General features: G+C 37.7%; 1 protein-coding gene across 4 annotated transcripts in view; it reads right to left on the bottom strand.

Moving 5' to 3' along the window:
* si:ch211-13c6.2 (uncharacterized protein LOC100000125 homolog) overlaps positions 1-19,302 on the bottom strand; it is a 47,327-nt gene that overhangs the window by 21,462 nt on the left and 6,563 nt on the right. For 3 of the 4 annotated variants that reach the window (XM_039737391.1, XM_039737392.1, XM_039737393.1), the window contains exons 2-4: positions 18,998-19,063; positions 14,821-14,889; positions 7,093-7,117 (exon numbers count right to left, since the gene is read on the bottom strand). In XM_039737391.1, coding sequence (XP_039593325.1) covers positions 7,093-7,117; positions 14,821-14,889; positions 18,998-19,054 — 151 coding nt within the window. In that variant the 5' untranslated portion in view covers positions 19,055-19,063. Of the gene's footprint in view, positions 1-7,092; positions 7,118-14,820; positions 14,890-18,997; positions 19,064-19,302 lie in introns of those variants that run through there. The other variant, XM_039737395.1, reaches the window with a different exon arrangement.

The following is a 19,302-nucleotide window of genomic DNA, read 5'->3' as shown; positions in this document are numbered from 1 at the left end:
TAAATATAAGCACAAGAACAAATACTAGATACTTATCCAACTGATTGATGGGAGCCTCAACCCAAAATGAAAATTACATACAATATCTTATTAAAAAGACTATGCACGAACACGCACATGATTTCAAAGCTATATGATTTTTAAATGGTCTCAGTCCAACTTAGAGTTTTCATCAAACTTGGAAAGCAAAATTGAATATATAGTATTTATTGTTCACAATGAAAAACAAAAAAAATGTAAAAACATACCTTTGGTCTTAGTAGACTGATTTGCATGTTCATGCATTTGCATTTATACAATACAGTCCCGTAAACTGTATTAATATGAACCACCAGGTTTTAGGTACTTCATTTTGTTTTTGTGGACAGTAGCAATCACGTTTTCGGCAGATTAAAAACGGATCAGTTCAGTTTCAGCCGTAGTATACTCATGACTTACTTGTATGACATCCATTTAGGGCGGTGGTAACTTGCCATCCTTGGCTTGTTGTGCTACAGAACTAAACACCGATTTACCCGAATGTCTCCGACAAAAACTCGGTGAATTTTGAAACACGGTAGAAAAAAGGTTATTCTAAAAATCGCGCATGGCCAATCGCCAACAGAGCCTTGAACTATATCTGACTATATTTTGTGTGCTTATTTCATACAATAAACTGCATAAATCATTAAAGCAATGTAAAGTTCCACCTTTGTGTATTAAATAAGACAACCATGTTCCTTTCAAGATCCAGCACTATTTTTTTGATCTGAATTTTAATGACACTATTGAAAAGGAAATCTGAAAAGAAAATAGTTGCTAGATGCTGCGACTCACAAGCTTTATTATGCCAAAAACATGTATCCAAGAAGCAGCCATAAACACTGCAGATTAAAGATGACATTCACATGACAATTAGGTGTCATGTTAATTATGGAGCTCTCCTCAAATTAGTGAAATGCAATGCTTAAGTTTGTCAACGTGTCTCATCTAGGAGCTGCATAATTAGGTTCTGTAAAAACAGATTATTCAGTTGTTGAAAATTCAGTGTCAACGTTTTCCTAAAAGAAGCAAAAGAAACCGTTGAAGAAACCTGAGTAAACTAAAATTACTTACAATTTTAAAGTGCAAAAAATTAACCACCACACTTTCTGGTAACCTAAAGATTACACAAAACAGGATCAAGGTTAATCTGTAAAAGACAGATGACAGAGGCCACTTTATGCTGCAACACATAATTGTGTTTCTATTAAAAAAAAAAAAAACGAACAGCAGTTGTATTTTTCTCTTTGCCAACTTCACACATTTTGTAGTGAATATGTGCCAAAGGTCACAGTCAATCGAGGCAAACAGGACAACATCATCTGCATAAAGCAATGGTGCTATCCCTAAGCCTCCAAAACTGGACACACTCGCATCCTTGGCTCCATCTTGATATTCCGTTTGTGAAAATCACAAACAGGAGTCATGACAAGACACAGCCTTGATGGAGCATGACACCCACAGTGAACTTAACACCCAGTACTCAGACAACACTCATTGCAATGATATAAGGAACAAGCTGCACACAAGAGCAGCACTGTCACCCCATATTCCTGCAGCACCTCACACAACACATGCTGCGTGACATGGTCATATGCTTTTTTCAAATCTACAAAACACATGTAGACAGATTTAACATACTCCCATGTATTCTCCAGCAACAGCACCTGGGTGTATGAAGTAGCTGGGATGAGAATCAGCATGTTCAGGTCTAAGGGCATTGCCCTCTGCAAGAAAAGAGTGCATTGCTCTCTCCATCTTAGGAGGGAACAACTGCCCTTAGAGGAGGTGTTCAAGTACCTTGGGATCTTGTTCACAAGTGAAGGACAAAGGGAATGCAAGATCGACAAGTTAACTGGAGAGGTAACAGAGGTTATGGGAGTACTGTACTGGTCCGTGGTGGTGAAGTGAGAGCTGAATCCAAAGACAAAACTCTCTATTTACCAGTCGATCTACATCCTTGTCTTTGCCCATGGCCATGAGCTGGGGTAATAACTGAAAAAAATAAAATAGTGAGTGCAAGCAGCAGATATGACATTTCTTTGAAGGGTGGCTGGGTTGGCACTCCGTGATAAGGCGAGAAGCTCAGCAATTCAGGAGAGCCTCAGAGTAGAGTCGCTAAAGTTCAGTTTTCACTTCTCGATTCGGACGTAATTTGGGCACGTCATAAGGATGCCCCAAGGCAGCTCTCCCTAGAGATGCCTTAGGCACATCTCACTGATCAGACCATTACAGATTTCATACACATCTTCAATCTTTTCAGGGTGGCATATCAAGGAACGTTAACATAACAGATACTCGGATGATTTTCTTGACTCTAAAGCAACAGGAACAGAGTAAGGCTATTTAAAATTTCTCATGTTGTTCCTCTTCTTTACGCCATTAAAGTCAGAAGGCAAAAAAGGTGCAACCTTTAACAAGATTACATCGGATATATTGAGGTGTGAAAAGCAGAGATTCACCTTCTTGTACAAAACTCACATTAAATTGTGCTTAGGATAGTAACTCAAATTTACAACACTAAGTTGCTTTGAAACATTTAAAATGCACATACTCATCTCATTAAACTGAGCCAAGTAATATTAATATTCAAGGATAAAACATATAAATGCTGTCAGTCCTTGAATACTAAACATCCGAGTCCTTAAATGCCTTTAAAATATGTATCAGAGTAATCAGGAATGATGATGCAAAACATTTGCAACAACAAAAGAAACTTCTTTAAAACGAAGAAAATACACAGCTCATTATTTTTTAAATTTAAACTATGAAGAGTTTTTGTAATAGAGTCTATCAAGCTTTAAATAAGTTAAAATACCGGGACTAACTATTTGCACTGTAGAGGTGGTGACCCAGTTTAGTTAATATGCAACAGTTTTACTATTAGCATGAATCAAACGAGGAAATAAAACTAGAAAGTTGGGGAGATAAAACAGAAAAATAAGCAAAACCATGATGAACTGCTGCTCCAATGCAGTACAATTCATGCTGCATTTTTTATCACACTTTATTACTGCAGAATGTACGGCTGATAAATACAAAACTTTTGAAGGAGGCCTTTGAATGTCTATATTTAAGAAACATTATTTTTTAATTATTTTTGTACTGGGTGGCACGGTGGCGCAGTGGTAGCGCTGCTGCCTTGCAGTAAGGAGACCTGGGTTCGCTTCCCGGGACCTCCCTGCGTGGAGTTTGCATGTTCTCCCCGTGTCTGAGTGGGTTTCCTCCGGGTGCTCCGGTTTCCTCCAACAGTCCAAAGACATGCAGGTTAGGTGAATTGGCGATCCTAAATTGTCCCTAGTGTGTTCTTGGTGTGTGTGTGTGTGTGTGTGTGTGTGCCCTGTGGTGAGATGGTGTCCTGCTCGGGGTGTGTTTCCTGCCTAGTGCCCTGTGCTGGCTGGGATTGGCTCCAGCAGACCCAAGACATGACCCTGCAGTTAGGATATAGTGGGTGGGATAATGGATGGATGAATGGATATTTTTGTACCATGATACTTTTACTAATGTTTTACTATAGTTAGTGAAAAGTCAGACTCTACTTTTTTTTTTTTTTTTAAAGACAAAGTTTCTTTATACTGAAGGATGCAATACTATTTGAACTACTAGGAACCTTTGTCTTTGAATGTGATGCTAAAACGTTTTCGTCAGAATCAAAAGAAAACTCAAGATGAATACAATAACCCCATTTTTACTGAGAAAATGATTTCATGTAACATTCTACCCTACTGCTCACTGTATCTGGACTCTCCAACTGAAAAGGAAAGCAAAAAAATTTGAAAACAAGCTCCCTCTCCATTTCAAAGTGGCGGAAATGCCAAGTAAGAAAAAAAAAAATGTAAGTGATTTTTACATTTTTTAAAAAAATGTAAACTCTTTAAAACATACAATTTCAATTTCCCATATACTGCAGTAAGCAGAGTTCCACAACATTGCTTTGCCAGTGAAAAAAACTTTTTTCCCTAGATTTAAATAATGCAGACACCTTTTCACTTTAAGTCAAAGTCAATAAGTTGGGTTTTAATTGAATTTATGAAAAACAAAATGGATTTTTCAACAAAGTCCTCCCCTGTAAAACAAAAACCAACACAAGGTCTGTAAACCAAGAATAAAGGTTTAAACAAAATGGCACGAGGACATGATGGTGGCTGACACGGAGCCGAAGTTAAATTAAACAAACACAAAGGTACACCAGAACCAAAAGATCAGAAACAGTAACAACCTCTGATGCTCATATATTAGATTAAAAAGGCAAATGAATTTCATGGGGAATCAATACATTCATAACACCCATTTAGTGGATGCTCATATTTTTACATACAGCACACTGCAGCTATGTAACTGCATCTAAAATGACGATGTGAAAAAAAGATAAAACGAAATGCCATAAATTCAGTATTTCAGAACGACTACAAAGACATGACAGATGCATAAAGGACAATGGTAAATCAACTTCATGCACACCACAGCCATTACTACACTTGCTTTTTGAAAGTTAAAACAACTCTCAGCACTGGCTGCTCTCCCATGTGTGCTTGGCTGGAATCGCCACTTCAAGAGAGGCTCACTGAATTAATAAGCTAATTAAAAGGGCAGGCTCAGGTATGGTACACACTCTGGGCCTCCTGAAGGTCGTAACAAGGAGTGAATTAAAACAAAACTGAGTGCCATTACGAATAAAGATGCACATCCTCTTACACCAACACTGAGGACTTTCTGCCAACTGATTATTCAGCAGATGTGTGTCAAGAAAAAATACTTGGGCTCCTTTATTACCAACAGGAAAACACCAGTATAATGCCTCATTGTGACTGCCAGTTCAGAAGTTTTCCTTTCAATTTTTTCTTCTTTTTTTTCTTTCTGGTGTGTGTTCAGACCATAGATAAATATATATAGCATATGCACAGTCACTATCTATTAATGCAGTATTTAATTTACAGAGCTCCTGTAAAAACGTAAATTTCCCCAAGGGGATAAAAGGTTCTATCAATTCGATCATACCCTATGACATGACATTTTGTCTTTTATAGAAACAGAATCACATTTGCGCATACAGTGGTACCTTGGTATACGTCCTTAATCCGTTCTAGATCCTTTGACTTATACCAAACAGGACGTATACCAAACAAATTTTTCCCATAAGAAATAAAGGGAAAATGATTTATCCGTTCCCATGAAAAAAAATCCTATTGTTATTGGCATATTATACATTGATGGGGTTGTATAAAATAATTTAAAACACTGCTTAATACTAAAATACATAAATACAAAAGCAATTAGATGAAATAAATGAAAATTTAACCTCACTTTACTTTTTTTTTTTTTAGTTTTATTAATTTTATTACAATGATTCCATACAAATACATCAATTTTTACAAAAAATAGGATTGGGGAAAAAAAAAAAAAAGAAAAAAATTGAACCCCACCGCTGAGAGAGACAGCGCATGGCCAACTGAGTAAAACTTAAGGCTTATAAACATACCTAAATGGATACGTTTAATAGGGCAATAGAGATGAATGGAGAAGGAAAAGAAATGCGGAAATAATTGTTTCCTCTGTGCTTTAAGAGCTTATTCTAAAATATTACTGATTAGATCCTGCCAGGTTTTGAAAAAATTCTGAACAGATGCTCCGAGTATTTGAGTTTTTCCAATTTCAAATAGTATAAAACATCGGTTTCCCACTGACTTATAAGAGAAGAGTTAGGATTCTTTAGCAAAATAAGTCTGTGTGCCAATATTGTAGTGAATGCAATCACAGTTTGTTTGTCCTTCTCTCACTTTACTTTTTAATAACGTCTTTTCATAATCGTATACAGTATGCAGCAGCCAAGTCCCGGATACGCATGCCACTTTCATACTTTTCAACAATCAATTCAAATTTACGCAAAAAAACACAAAATCACATGAAAATTCAGAGTTATAGCGCGGGTTGTTCACTGAATGCTAGCAACTGGCGTACTGACACTCGTAGGCAGTTGTGGCTTTGTCTCGAGAGAGATAAACAAGGGTAGCGTGCGGTGTTCTAGCACGCAAGTCGTATTCCAAACAAAGGTCGTATACCAAGCAAAATTTTTAGCGTCCAAACAGGACGTATACCAAGTTGGGCTTCTTTCCAAAGCAGACGTATACCAAGGTACCACTGTACACTTGTTTTAAAAGTAGTCAGTATCTGTTTCTGACCACTTCAGAATGTAGTTGGAATGATCCGATCACAAGTGCATTTACTCCTGATTTTTAATTTGGTGAACTGCGATCTGATCAACATCTGTTAATCTCAGGGGTAAACTGGGCCAGAAGTTTACTGTACTAGAGAGAGACTACAAATTTCTAGATGTGTCCACCTAAAGAACAACTGTTGAGCACAAACAGAAATGTATATTGAGGCGTAAAATAAATGTGATTACTATCAAAGATTATTTGTTTGCAAAATATACCAACATACAAATTAGATCAAATGGCAGTTCTAAAAGTGCCAAGTGAGTGTGCCCCCTTGCAATTAATGCACCCTACCTGGCCACGTTCACAAAGTGTACATAATTAATCAAGAGGTCATAAACTACAAAATTATATAAATGGCAGTAAAAGCTAACAACACATGCTTATAGGTTTTCTAAGATCTAAGATATAAATGCCCATGAGGAACCATGGCCCATCAGACAAATACATAGAACTGGGAAAGAGAGACGTTCCTGTAGGATCAACATAGTTTTCCATTTTAGGCATAGAGTATGTTGAAGTCTGGTTCCATTAATCCTGGTTTCTCCTTGTATGAGGTATTTTAACCTAAAGGACATAAATCCCTTATTTAAAAGGGTCCCCATCATACAGTACATTTATATAAATAAATTGACCCACACACAAACATATGCAGGGGAAAAAAAAACTAAAAAAAAACCAAAAACACACTAGGTCACCACCTCCACTGGCAATCGAGCTTAGAATGTCACTTTGAAGAGAAATGTGACAGTGGTTGTATTAAATAAGAAAATTCTCAAAACCGAGTGTATGAGGAATATTTCCAAGAAACCAAAACATCCTGTATACTATTAAGAATAAAAATAAGTCTACTTACCACAAGCCACAAGCACATCCTCTTTCTTTCATGTGAAGGAGATTGATGGATCCGAGAAAACAAGTAAAATAATTTATTAGTCATAAACCAAGTCAAAATAAAAATTCATTCTGTCCAGTTTGCAGACAAGGACTCAACTTATTTTACTACCGTCAAGGTACTGAAACATTTCAGTAATCTATTAGGCTCCACCAACTCCAAGGCAGAGAACAAAGTAATTAAAAAAATATACCTGTAAATGATAAGCATCCCCATCCAAAATGCCAAAGGTTATACAAATAATGGATATACATTTTATTTTGTCCACTGAGCCACTCAAGGACAAATACTTTTGGAGATACGGTTTAACTGATGCTGCTAAAGCACGCAGCTCACATAAGGCTATTAACTCAGCAATATGGGACAGTATTTAATGTGCATTTTTACAATATAAAAAAAACTCATGTACTAAATTAGAACTAGCATCTAAAACAGTGTATAAAATGGGCTGTATAAGGTAGGAGTAACCATTGCTCACTGAGGAGAGAAGCTAGAACACATCCTTGAAGTCTTGAGAGAAATGCAATGGCAGCTCCTTAGTGAGGAATCCGTTTTACTGTTTCTTTAACATCTCTGTGCAGTTTATATTGGAAGGTAAAGACTGTATTACATTACACGGCTTTTCATGGTGGGGAATGTGCTGACCTCTCCACTGGACCAATCTGCAAGACTGAAATCGCAGAGCAGGTCTAATTTTCCAGCTTCATTCACACCTTTCTGCACAGCTTGACTAGTCCCATTCTGTGACAGCTAACAGTGTGCTGCTTGATGAAGCCCGTACTGTACACAGGGTTAACAGATACAGCTAGTTCAGACAGATTTGCAGCCTTTAAGTTGTTTTCCTTTCTCTTGTGGTACCATAACGAGAGACAAACACCAAAACACCTGAATTCCTTATTGTTGCATTACAGGCATTAGATTTTCAGCTGAGCATCCACTGGTTGTCAGTTCTCGCGCACACATGCCAAACCATACAACAGCTAATAAAATCAAACCTGTTCGATTCTGTCAGATGGAGTAATGGACTGGTTGGTATGAGTCACTGGCGGGGTTCACATTACATACCTGGCTTCTTGGAAGTGCAACGCCGAATGCAACCAACTTGTTAAGATTTTGTAAACGAAAGCTGCAACTGAAAATCATTGGAAAATTCAAATAATGTGACATTGGCCTGAAGGAGATTTTGTGTCTTCAGTCACTTGGAACATTGTGAAAGCATGACAGCTTTCCAGATTCAAGCTTCTTAATCCAGGGAGTAAGGTCAAGAAATGTTCTTTTACCCGAGCTGAAAAGATAACCTAAGCAAATAGTCATAGGTTATACTTTACAGACCTCTAGTACAGTGTACAGTAAAAGTCATGTCTTAACTCTCTGGCTAGTAGAGGTTTTTCTTGCCTATTCCCAACCATACAGTGAAACAGTGGTTGCAGGGTTAGTAGGATGGCATTCTCGAAGGTCCTTTATTGGCTTTTATCTTCTGTTGACTTCCTTTCTTCCTGTACAAGTGTTCAAACCTTATATCCACCCGACCAGTCTTGAACACATGGATCCAGTAAGGTGTTGTGTTTAGTTACCTACTGTACTCCTTGTTTACCACAGACTGTGCACCCAGACAGACTTGCAAATCCATTATTACATTTGCAGATTTTCCTCCTGATATAATAATGCAAAGACCAAAATCTCTTTCTTAATGTCTGTTATCCCAAAGTACTTGTCATAGACTTTGAAAGGTCGAGGCAGACCACATTAAAATCTACATCAGAGTAAATGGCATAGAAAGACAGCAGCTTTGGACTTTTTGCAGTAATTATTGCAGATGATTGGAAATGGGCACATAACATCTTAGCAGTCTTCAAGAAGGCCATGCATACCTTTACTTCTTCAGCACAGATGTGTCCATCTATGCTAACCATCTATATAGTGCACAGTCCTGCACAAGTCCCATTCTGGTAAATGGCACAGGATCATTAGCACTCCACAAGATTCAGAGACAATTTTTATCCACCAGTCATTTGGCTATACATTAAACAAATATGTAATCCTTAAGTGTAAACGGAGGATATTTTAATAAAAATGGTGGATGTTATAGGAACTGCAGCACGCACACATGCTCTTATATTTTAAGGAACTAACAGATAATTGTACAAATTGCTGCTTACCTTTTTCTAGGACAGATGTGTGTTAAAGCATTAACAAGTTATAAACAATTAACCTGATAAAAAGACCTACAGGTGTGTCTAAGTGTGGTGTTTCCTGTAAAATCTGCTGTTGTAACACACTAAGGATTAAAGAGAGGTCAATGCCAGTTAAATAATCCATTATGGAGGCCCAATATAGAGACGACATGCATCATCCAAAGCTGCTTTTAACAATATTTGATGTTTGTATTGTTATTACTGTCTGTTGCTGGTATTCTACACTTACCTGTGGGATGCTTGCAAATAAGAACTTTAATAAACTTGAGTACAGTTTGACAATCAATTTAAAGTTGAAACGAAGCAGAGCAATCCCCACTCTCTCAAAAGGTGAGGCACACAGGTTGACTCAACAGTTTGAGCTTGGTTTTCTTCAGAAAAGACCACCAATGAAACAGTAAAAGTTTTTTTTACCAAGATGACATCACTGAAAGACAAATTAGCCATTGCAGCCATTGGTGTAGGACTCATTTACTTTCAGTTGCCACTTGTAATATCTCATATTCCCACTTTCTTGTCTTAAACTTAGGGGAATTGTTTTGGAAGAGAAACTGTTACTGTGATTTGCTGCTAAATATGCACAAAAGGTAATTAAGGGTCAGACCTAATGTTTGTTTTACTATTTGGCAAAATCAAAAGCAATATAAATGCTTTAAGTGCATACTGTATTAATCCAAATAAAATAAGACCACAAAAATGCCATTTGCGGTAACCCTGATAATTTTTATTATTAAATTAGATAAGAGGTCCACGTTACATCACAACTGAGTTCATTACAAGTGTGCTGTTTTTTTCCCCCCCCACACTGCCTTCCAGAGAACTATACTCAGCAAAAAAAGAAACATCCTCTGACTTTCAACTGTTTTTACTTTCAGTAAACTTAATGTGTAAATATTTGTATGAACAGTAAAAGAGTCAACACCATAAGACAAACTAAAAATGTTTCACAATGTGTCCCTGAATGAAGAGAGGCTCAAAATCAAAAGTACCAGTCAGTATCTGGTGTGGCCACCAGCTGCTTGAAGTACTGCAGTGTATCTCCTCCTCATGGACTGGACCAGATTTGTCAGTTCTTGCTGTGAGATGCTACCCTACTCATCCACCAAGGCACCTGCAAGTTTCTGGACATTTCTGGGGGGGATGGCCCTAGCCATCGATCCCGCTCCAGGGTACAGGCTTCGGTGTAACGCTCATTCCTTCGACGATAAACACAAATCCGCCCATCACCCCTGGTGAGACAAAACCGTGACTCATCAGTGAAGAGCACTTTTTGCCACTCCTGTCTGGTCCAGCGAAGGTGGGTTTGTGCCCATAGGCGGCGTTGTTGCTGGTGATGTCTGGTAAGGACCTGCCTTACAACAGGCCCACAAGCCCTCAGTCCAGCCTCTCTCAGCCTATTGCGGACAGTCTGAGCACTGATGGAGGGATTGTGTGTTCCTGGTGTGACTCGGGCAGTTGTTGTGGCCATCCTGTACCTGTCATGCAGGTGTAATATTCGGATGTACCGATCCTGTGCAGGTGTTGTTACACGTGGTCTTCCACTGCGAGGATGATCAGCTGTCCTTCCTGTCTCCCTGTAGCGCTGTCTTAGGCGTCTCACAGGGCGGAAATGGCAATTTATTGCCCTAGCCACATCAGCAGTCCTCATGCCTCCCTGCAGCATGCCTAATGCACGTTCACGCAGATGAGCAGGGACCCTGGGCATCTTTCTTTGGGTGTTTTTCACAGTCGGTAGACAAGTCTCTTTAGTGTCCTGCGTTTTTAGAACTGTGACCTTAAATGCCTACTTTCTGTAAGTTGTTAAGGTCTTAACGGCCATTCCACAGGTGCATGTTAATTAATTGATTATGGTTAATTGAACATGCATTGAAAACATTGTTTAAACCCTTTACAATGAAGATCTGTAAAGTTATTTGGATTTTTAAAACATTATTGTTGAAATACACAGTCCTAAAAAAGGGACGTTTCTTTTTTTGCCGAGTATACATCTTCAAAAAGCATTTATACATTTCCTATTGAACAGCTTAGACTTTAATACTTCAAAAACAGCCATAACTTGTATCAAAATAATGTCACTCTAGATACAGACTCACATATGAAGTTGGTAGTATTATTTAAAGTCTTTGATCAGTACTAAAATTTTGAATTTGGTATCAATACCAGCTTTCAAACCTCAGTACCGGAACCAAAACGGTTCCAAAGCAAATAATGGATAAATCAAAAGACTCCATCCTACTCCAGGCTCCCAGGTGCGCTGTACAGTTGCTTGCCATACCACACACCTCTTCCCTCTTGATAGCCATGAAATCCCAATAGCGATTAAGTAAGGAAGGTTTGGGTGTGGGTCCCACATGAAGTCCAGATCGCACCAAACAAATGGTTTCCCCATGAAGTCAAGATTGCATTGAAGTTTTGCAGTGTGGTGGGAACATTGCATGACCCGATGAAGTTCCGATTGCATCAAAGCATGTAGTCTTATTTTGGTAAGTCTATGAAATAGATATTCTTCCCACAACTGCAAAAGCGAGTTTTGAAGGGGTGGAGCAGTGGTTGGGAATGAGAGGAAAGCATATGTTTACCTTCCACTATTGAAAATCCCCAAATGTTGGCACCATTTTATAAGGCGTTTTTTTTATACTGTGCAACCCTATATTAAAAAGAGAGAAGCATTTTGCAGCCATTCACCAATGCTAATTGCTGCAGTGCAAAAATGGAGAGTAGCGAACAAAGTGAGTGATATACTGTATATTAAATATAACACAAACAAAAATGTGGCTGCCAATTAATTATCCCCTGAAAACAGGACATTTAAAACAAGTTTCTCTCACACACTGCAACTGCAATAGATTTAATAGAGGTTATCCAAGCATAAACACCACATCTGTATCACTAATAGGGTCGACAAAAATATACAGATAGCATTTTAATAGTGTAACAGAACAAAATACAGGTCTTCAAAACAAACTACTTCCATTATGCGAGAGTAGTTTCAGCCTATTTTAACAGTACCAGATACAAGGTGGGAATCTTTTACAGACAATATAGAAGTCGACAGAAAGGCACACTAGTGTTTGGATACAGCAGTCTGCAATATAGAAATTCATATAATGCAGGAAATGTCTCGTAGTCATGACAGCATTGTTTGCAAATGTGCCAGCAGTGACTGACTCAGATCATTTCTCTATGGCTTCACTTTTAAATGCTATAATAATAATAATAATAATATATTTATATAGCACCTCCCAATGCTTAAGGGAACAGATGCACAACATTTTCCATATTGTTAAATATTAAACTTCTCATCGACAGCTAGCTTTGATAATACCATTTTTATTTTACACTACATGCAGATCTTGGGTTATGACCGAGTTCCTTTCCTGTGGATGTTTGTATCCCGATTTTTAAACACAAGACAGAACCTATACTTGAAAATGTCTATTAATGTAAGCCCTGCTTTATTAGTTATTTTACAGTAACCATATTTTTAGTTAAAACTATTTGTGTTTTGTTATTTAGTAAGAAAAGAATATTTACCTTACGCAACATCATAGTCTCTAATAATTATAAACTACCAAATAGAGTTAAATATGGCATAATAACTGGGCAAAAAAACATCATTATGGGGTAACTGTGAGGTGTGCAGTCTTTGCCGAGGAGCTGCCCAGGGTGTTGCTTACCGCTTCCATCAGCTATACTGCTTCAGATGGCATGGCTGGGACATGTACTTAAGATGCTAGGATGCACAACACAGTGAAATGGCAAGCTCTAGATTTAGCTGCTTACCAGGGATGGGGTTTGGTGCCCTCCTGTGCAAGTCACCAGTTACATTTGGCGACATGTGCAAATAAAAGCTAAAAATGATTTAAAACAGTGACAAAGTATGCATTGTATTATGCCTTAGCATTACAGAGGGCTGCAATTAATTGATTTGTGCAAAATTGCATTTGAGATCATCCATCCATCCATCATCCAACCTGCTATATCCTAACTACAGTGTAACGGGGGTCTGCTGGAGCCAATCCCAGCCAACCCTGGGCAAACTTTGTATCTAACAACACAGACATAATTTAAAATTACTAATGACACAAACGCATGCCTTTGAAATGTGGGGCTAAACTACATAAGAAAAGCATACTGAGAGACACTATATAAGAAAGTCAGCACAGACTTTCTTTTATGAGGAGGATGTGTTCCTTTAATGTGGGTAGTGACATCCTTCACATATGCATTAACTCTGTAACTGCCCGTACTTTTATCTATAATGTATTGTGCTGGGACGGTAACATCAATTCAAGAGAGGCCCACCGAGTCCACAAGAAGATTAAAAAGACAGGCTCAGTTATGGAATGCACTCTGGGACCCCTTTACATAATAGTGAAGGAGACATAACAAAACTGGGTGCCATTATGAACAATGCTGCACATCCTCTCTTATAGACACCAAGTATTTTTAGCCAAAAAATTACATAGCAGAAGTGTGTCAAGAAAGGCTACTGGAGATTTTTAATACCTGTGGCCACATCTCTGTAAAATGTTTCACTGGGGCTATGAGTGCCAAGTCAGAAGTTTTTTCTTTATAGTCATTCTAGTTTGTGCTCCAAGTATACTGTGTGGGTGTATATATTTATTTATTTATTGAATTTCAGTGGAAAATAACACATTTCTCCCCGAGGACAAATAAAGTTCTATTTAACTCTTAAAAGATTAACTTTACTGTATGAAATATTGGATAGAACAGTAATACAGGAGATGCAAATTAAATGACACAGTAAAATGGAATGCTGTTTAAGCAAATACAATTTTAAGCACTTACTTCCAGCAGCATCTCTTTTCCAACAATTTATTCCACCACAGATAATTGTAGTTGAAATAGCCAGAATGTCACTGAATTTTTTATTTCTTAACTATAGAATGTTATAGGCATAAAGTAATAAGAAAACTAAAGCTGTGTATTTTCTTTCCAGAGGCTCTTGTGGTTCTGTATTCTGCATTGTATAGCCAACTCTACCTAAAAGATGTTGCGCTTTTTGTTTTTTTATTAATAAATGACGCGCAAAAGAATCATAATATGTTCCAGTTACCTGTAGGATGAACCTTCTGTGTGGGCATGTCAAACTGCTTGCCATTAAATCATATATAAAATGAGATATTTCTCAAAAAGAAATATGTAAAAACCAATCTTCGACATGTACTGCTTCATATTGTACTACTTTTATCTTAAGTTTTTTCTTTAAAAATTAAGACAAGAGTGAAGTTGATTTCACGTGAAAATGTCAAACACACTTACCTTGAAAAAAAAAAAAGAAAAAAAATACAAATATACTGTCTAGTTTGTTACTGCCATAAATAGTTAAGCTTCTTTCCCACATGAAAGAAAAATTAAAAACCTGTAATTCAACTATTTTACTCTTAGTACTAACAATTTCATTACAGTAGCTAACTGAAAAGACTGGCTTTTCTTCAAATGCTTTAAGAAACACAAAAATTGCCCCTACCTTTAAATGTTGAGATGTTGTTAAATGTATTTTATAATTTGTCTCCCTATGTAGTTTAACATCACATATCTGTCAAAAAAAAAAAAAATACAAAAGGGATATTATGCAAGTACAGTATAAATGATCTGAACAAGTTTAATCACACTTAAAACATCTGCAAACTCAAATACAGCTCTCTTTTTGATTTGGCATATATTTTTTGCCCTTGATAGTAGTTAACATACTCACATGTTACACTCACTGAGCAAATTCTTAGGACTGCTAGACTAATACTGACCAGGGCCTCCTTTGGCTCTCAAAACTACCTAAATTTTTCATGGCATAGATTCCTTAGCAGGTTGGAAACATTCCTTTGAGATTCTGGTCCATGTTGGCATGATTGCATCACGCAATTTCTATAGATTTCTTAGCTGCACATTGATGTTGCCAATCTCCTGTTCTATCACATCCCAGAGGTGTTCTATTTGATTCAGATCTAGTGACTGGGAAGGCTACTGAAGAACACCAGATCACAGTCATTTTCAACTAGTTCCAATTGCTAGTTTCTTCAACTGGTTCCAGCACAAAACCAGTTGAAGATGATCTTTGCTTTGTGCCATGGAACATCATACTGGAAGTAGCCATTAGAATGTGACTAAGTTGAGGCCATTAACATTGTGAGAGTGTGAAAGAGTATAAAACTGAAAAGAAAAAAAAAAAACAAACAAAAAAACTAACTTTTGTAAGTACTATAAATTTACACCGGCTGTTACAGATGCAAATCAAATGTATGTTTTTATTGTAAATATTAACATTAAGAGCAGCTCACTACTCAAAATGACAAATTTGGGAAGCAGCCAGTATCGAACCAGCAACCTCTTGATTAGGAGTCAGCAGCTCTTACTGTAGCGCCACCCAAGAAGTCATGTCATTGATTTACCCTAAGGCAACTTCTTTTTCTTTGGATATACTCTTGAATAAATTCACACTTGTTTGGTTATACTTGTATCTTTTGTTAAAGTGTTTATTTGGTCTTCAGTCTTCACACAATAAACACCTCATGTCTACATTTTGTCATTTACTAAAACAAAAAAAAAGTTTCTGTTTTAGCCATGTGTTTACATAGATCATTGTAGACATGGAACACCGGAAATGCATGTATTCCAAATGATAATATATTATTTACCCTTTACAATTCTAGGCACCTAACAACCATATAAACCACTTCCAGTCAAAGTAAAAAGTATGTGAACCCCTAGGAATTATCTACAGTGGTGTGAAAAACTATTTGCCCCCTTCCTGATTTCTTATTCTTTTGCATGTTTGTCACACAAAATGTTTCTGATCATCAAACACATTTAACCATTAGTCAAATATAACACAAGTAAACACAAAATGCAGTTTTTAAATGATGGTTTTTATTATCTAGGGAGAAAAAAAATCCAAACCTACATGGCCCTGTGTGAAAAAGTAATTGCCCCCTTGTTAAAAAATAACCTAACTGTGGTGTATCACACCTGAGTTCAATTTCCATAGCCACCCCCAGGACTGATTACTGCCACACCTGTTTCAATCAAGAAATCACTTAAATAGGAACTGCCCGACACAGAGAAGTAGACCAAAAGCACCTCTAGACATCATGCCAAGATCCAAAGAAATTCAGGAACAAATGAGAACAGAAGTAAAAAACTGAAAAACTGTGAAACTGAAGTTTGGAAAAAGTAAGTGAACCCTAAGATAATGACTTTTTAAAAAGCTTATTGCAGTCAGAAGTTAGCACACCTGGAGTCCTTTTGATGAAACAAGCTCAGAGGTGAGGCATAGAATGACTTTGACTGATAAAAACCACGATAAAGTTTGAGTTTTTGACAAGAAACATATCCAGAAGGGAATCATGCCTCGCACAAAAGAGCTGTCTGAAGAGTTAACGATTGAGAATTGTTAATCTACATAAGGCTGGAAAGGGTTACAAAGTCATCTCAAAGATTTTAGATATTCATCAGTCTATTGTTAAGCAAGTTGTCTATAAACAGAGACAATTTGGTATTGTGGCTACTCTGCCTAGAAGTGGGCAACCTGCCAAGGTGACCTCAAGAGCACAATGCAAAGTCAGCAATGAAGAAGAGGAAGTCATTAGAACTGGCTAACATCTCTGTTTATGAGTCAACTTTACACAAAACATTGAACAAGAAAGGAGTCCATGGCAGGGCACCAAGAAAGAAGTCACTGCTATCAAAAAAGAGAATTGCTGAACGCATGAAGTTTGCAAAAGAGCACTTGGACACTCCACAACTGTACTGGGAAAATGTCTGGAGTGATGAAACCAAAATTGAACTATTTGGGAGGCACAAGCAGAACTTCATTTGGCATAAAAATGTCACTGCATATCAACATCAAATCATTATCCCTACAGTAAAGTATGGTGGAGGGAACATCAGAATTTGGGCCTGCCTTTCTGCATCAGGGCCTGGACAGCTTGCCATCATTGAGGGGCAAATGAATTCACAGGTTTATCAACAAATTCTCCAGGATAATGCGAGGGTGTCTGTCCATCAACTTAAGCTGAGAAGATGCTGGGTGATGCAACAGGACAATGACCCCAAACATCTCAGCATATCCACAGTACATTGGCTTCAGAAGAACAAACTCCGCCTTTTGGAGTCGCCCAGTCAGAGCCTAGATCTCAATCCTATTGAGATGTTGTGGAATGACTTAAAGAGAGACATACACAGAAGACAACCAAAGAATGTGGAAGAGTTAAGGCAGTTCTGCAGGGAAGAATGGGCTAAAATTTCACCCCCACGATGTGCAGGTCTGATCTGCAGTTACAGGAAGCTGTCAAAGGAGGGTCAACCAGTTACTAAATCCCAAAGGTTCACTTACTTTTTCCACTATCACTGTGAACGTTGAATGTATTTGTAAAATAAAGACATGAAAGAGTAGAATATTGTGTGTGTCTTTGGCTTAAACTCATTGTGTATATCAGTACCTGTGACTTAGATGAAGATCAGATCACTTTTTATGACCAATTCATGCACTAAACCAAATAATTCCACAGGTTTCACATACTTTTTACTTTGACTGTAAGTGCTGAGATTCTTTGCGACTTGAGCTACGGTGGTGGGGATACGGGATAGCAGGCTGCTTCCTACTTGTGCTGATCGACACATTTGCAACACAAAAGATGCTGATGGAGAGGTATGAAGGGATTTAAGGTGGGCCAGGATTACGAGTTTTTTGTAGGCTTCGGTAATTCCAGTATTAAGGGATGCACAAGGTTAGCAACAATATTAAATTGGCTGTAGCACTCAACTGATAACTGACTAGTATTAAATTGACATGAAGCATGCCAAGAAAACATCCCCCATACTACTATAACATTACCAGTCTAGACTGTTAACACAAGGGAAGCTGGTTGGATAGATTCATGTGGTTGACTCCAAACTCTGTCCCTGCCATTTGTGCGCCTCTGCAGAAATCAAGATTCATCAGACCAGGCTATGCTTTTCTAAACTTCAATTGTCCAACTTTGGTGAACCTATGCCCACTATGCCCACTACAGCCTCAGCTTTTTGTTCTTGCCCGACATGGCTGGAGCCTGACATGATCTTCTACTGCTGCAGAACACTCATCTCAAGATTCCACATGTTGTGCATTCTCAAATACTTTTTGGCTCACTACATTTGCACAGAGTGGTTATCCAAGCTACCACAGGCTTTTTGTCTGCTTGAACCAGTGTGGCCATTCTCTGCTAACTTCCTTCATTAAAAAGGCATTTTCTTCCACAGGGCTGATGCTCATTGGACGTTTTTGTACCATTCTGAATAAATTATACGGACTGCTTTGTGTAAAAATGCCAGGAGATTAGTAGTTACAGGAATTCTCAAACCAGCTTTATCTTGTACTAACAGTCATACCATCGTCAAAAACATCAAGTGTATAGGCACTCCTAATAATTTGTTTAGTAAGTGTATGTTATAGTTTATTGCATCTCTCTGATAAACACAGGTAATGACTGAAACATGCACTTTCCAATGAGAAAACACACATATGCACAATATACAAAATTATAATAATATGCTCACCAAATCTGTGCAGAGTGCTTTTAAAAACAGCATTTATTTTGAATGCACCCGATATTTTACTGTTCAAGAAATCAAACACTAAACATTTTTCAAAATACTTGATGCAAACTTACTTTGCATTCAATCAGTTCAGAGTCCGATTGAGAAGTCTGTGGCTTGGAGCAGCTCATGGTGGAAATCTGTAATTAAAAGAAAAGCAAATTATTTACACATCTGAATTTTACATGTTTCAGGATTATAAAAGTGATCCGATGAAAAGAAAAAAAAAAAAACCCATGGTAAGCAATGTACCAGCAGACAGCTTTCGTGCAGCATTTGGAATTTGTCATAGAACACGCACAAAAAAAGCCCAATATTTTCCCACTTTTCCATTTGAGCTGCACATCTTCACCTTTATTATGCAGCTTGTGCTACTGAC

Source organism: Polypterus senegalus, chromosome 15 (genome assembly GCF_016835505.1).
Source record: "Polypterus senegalus isolate Bchr_013 chromosome 15, ASM1683550v1, whole genome shotgun sequence".
Classification (NCBI taxonomy): Eukaryota; Metazoa; Chordata; class Cladistia; order Polypteriformes; family Polypteridae; genus Polypterus; species Polypterus senegalus.
This window is presented reverse-complemented; position numbering and strand designations above follow the sequence as displayed.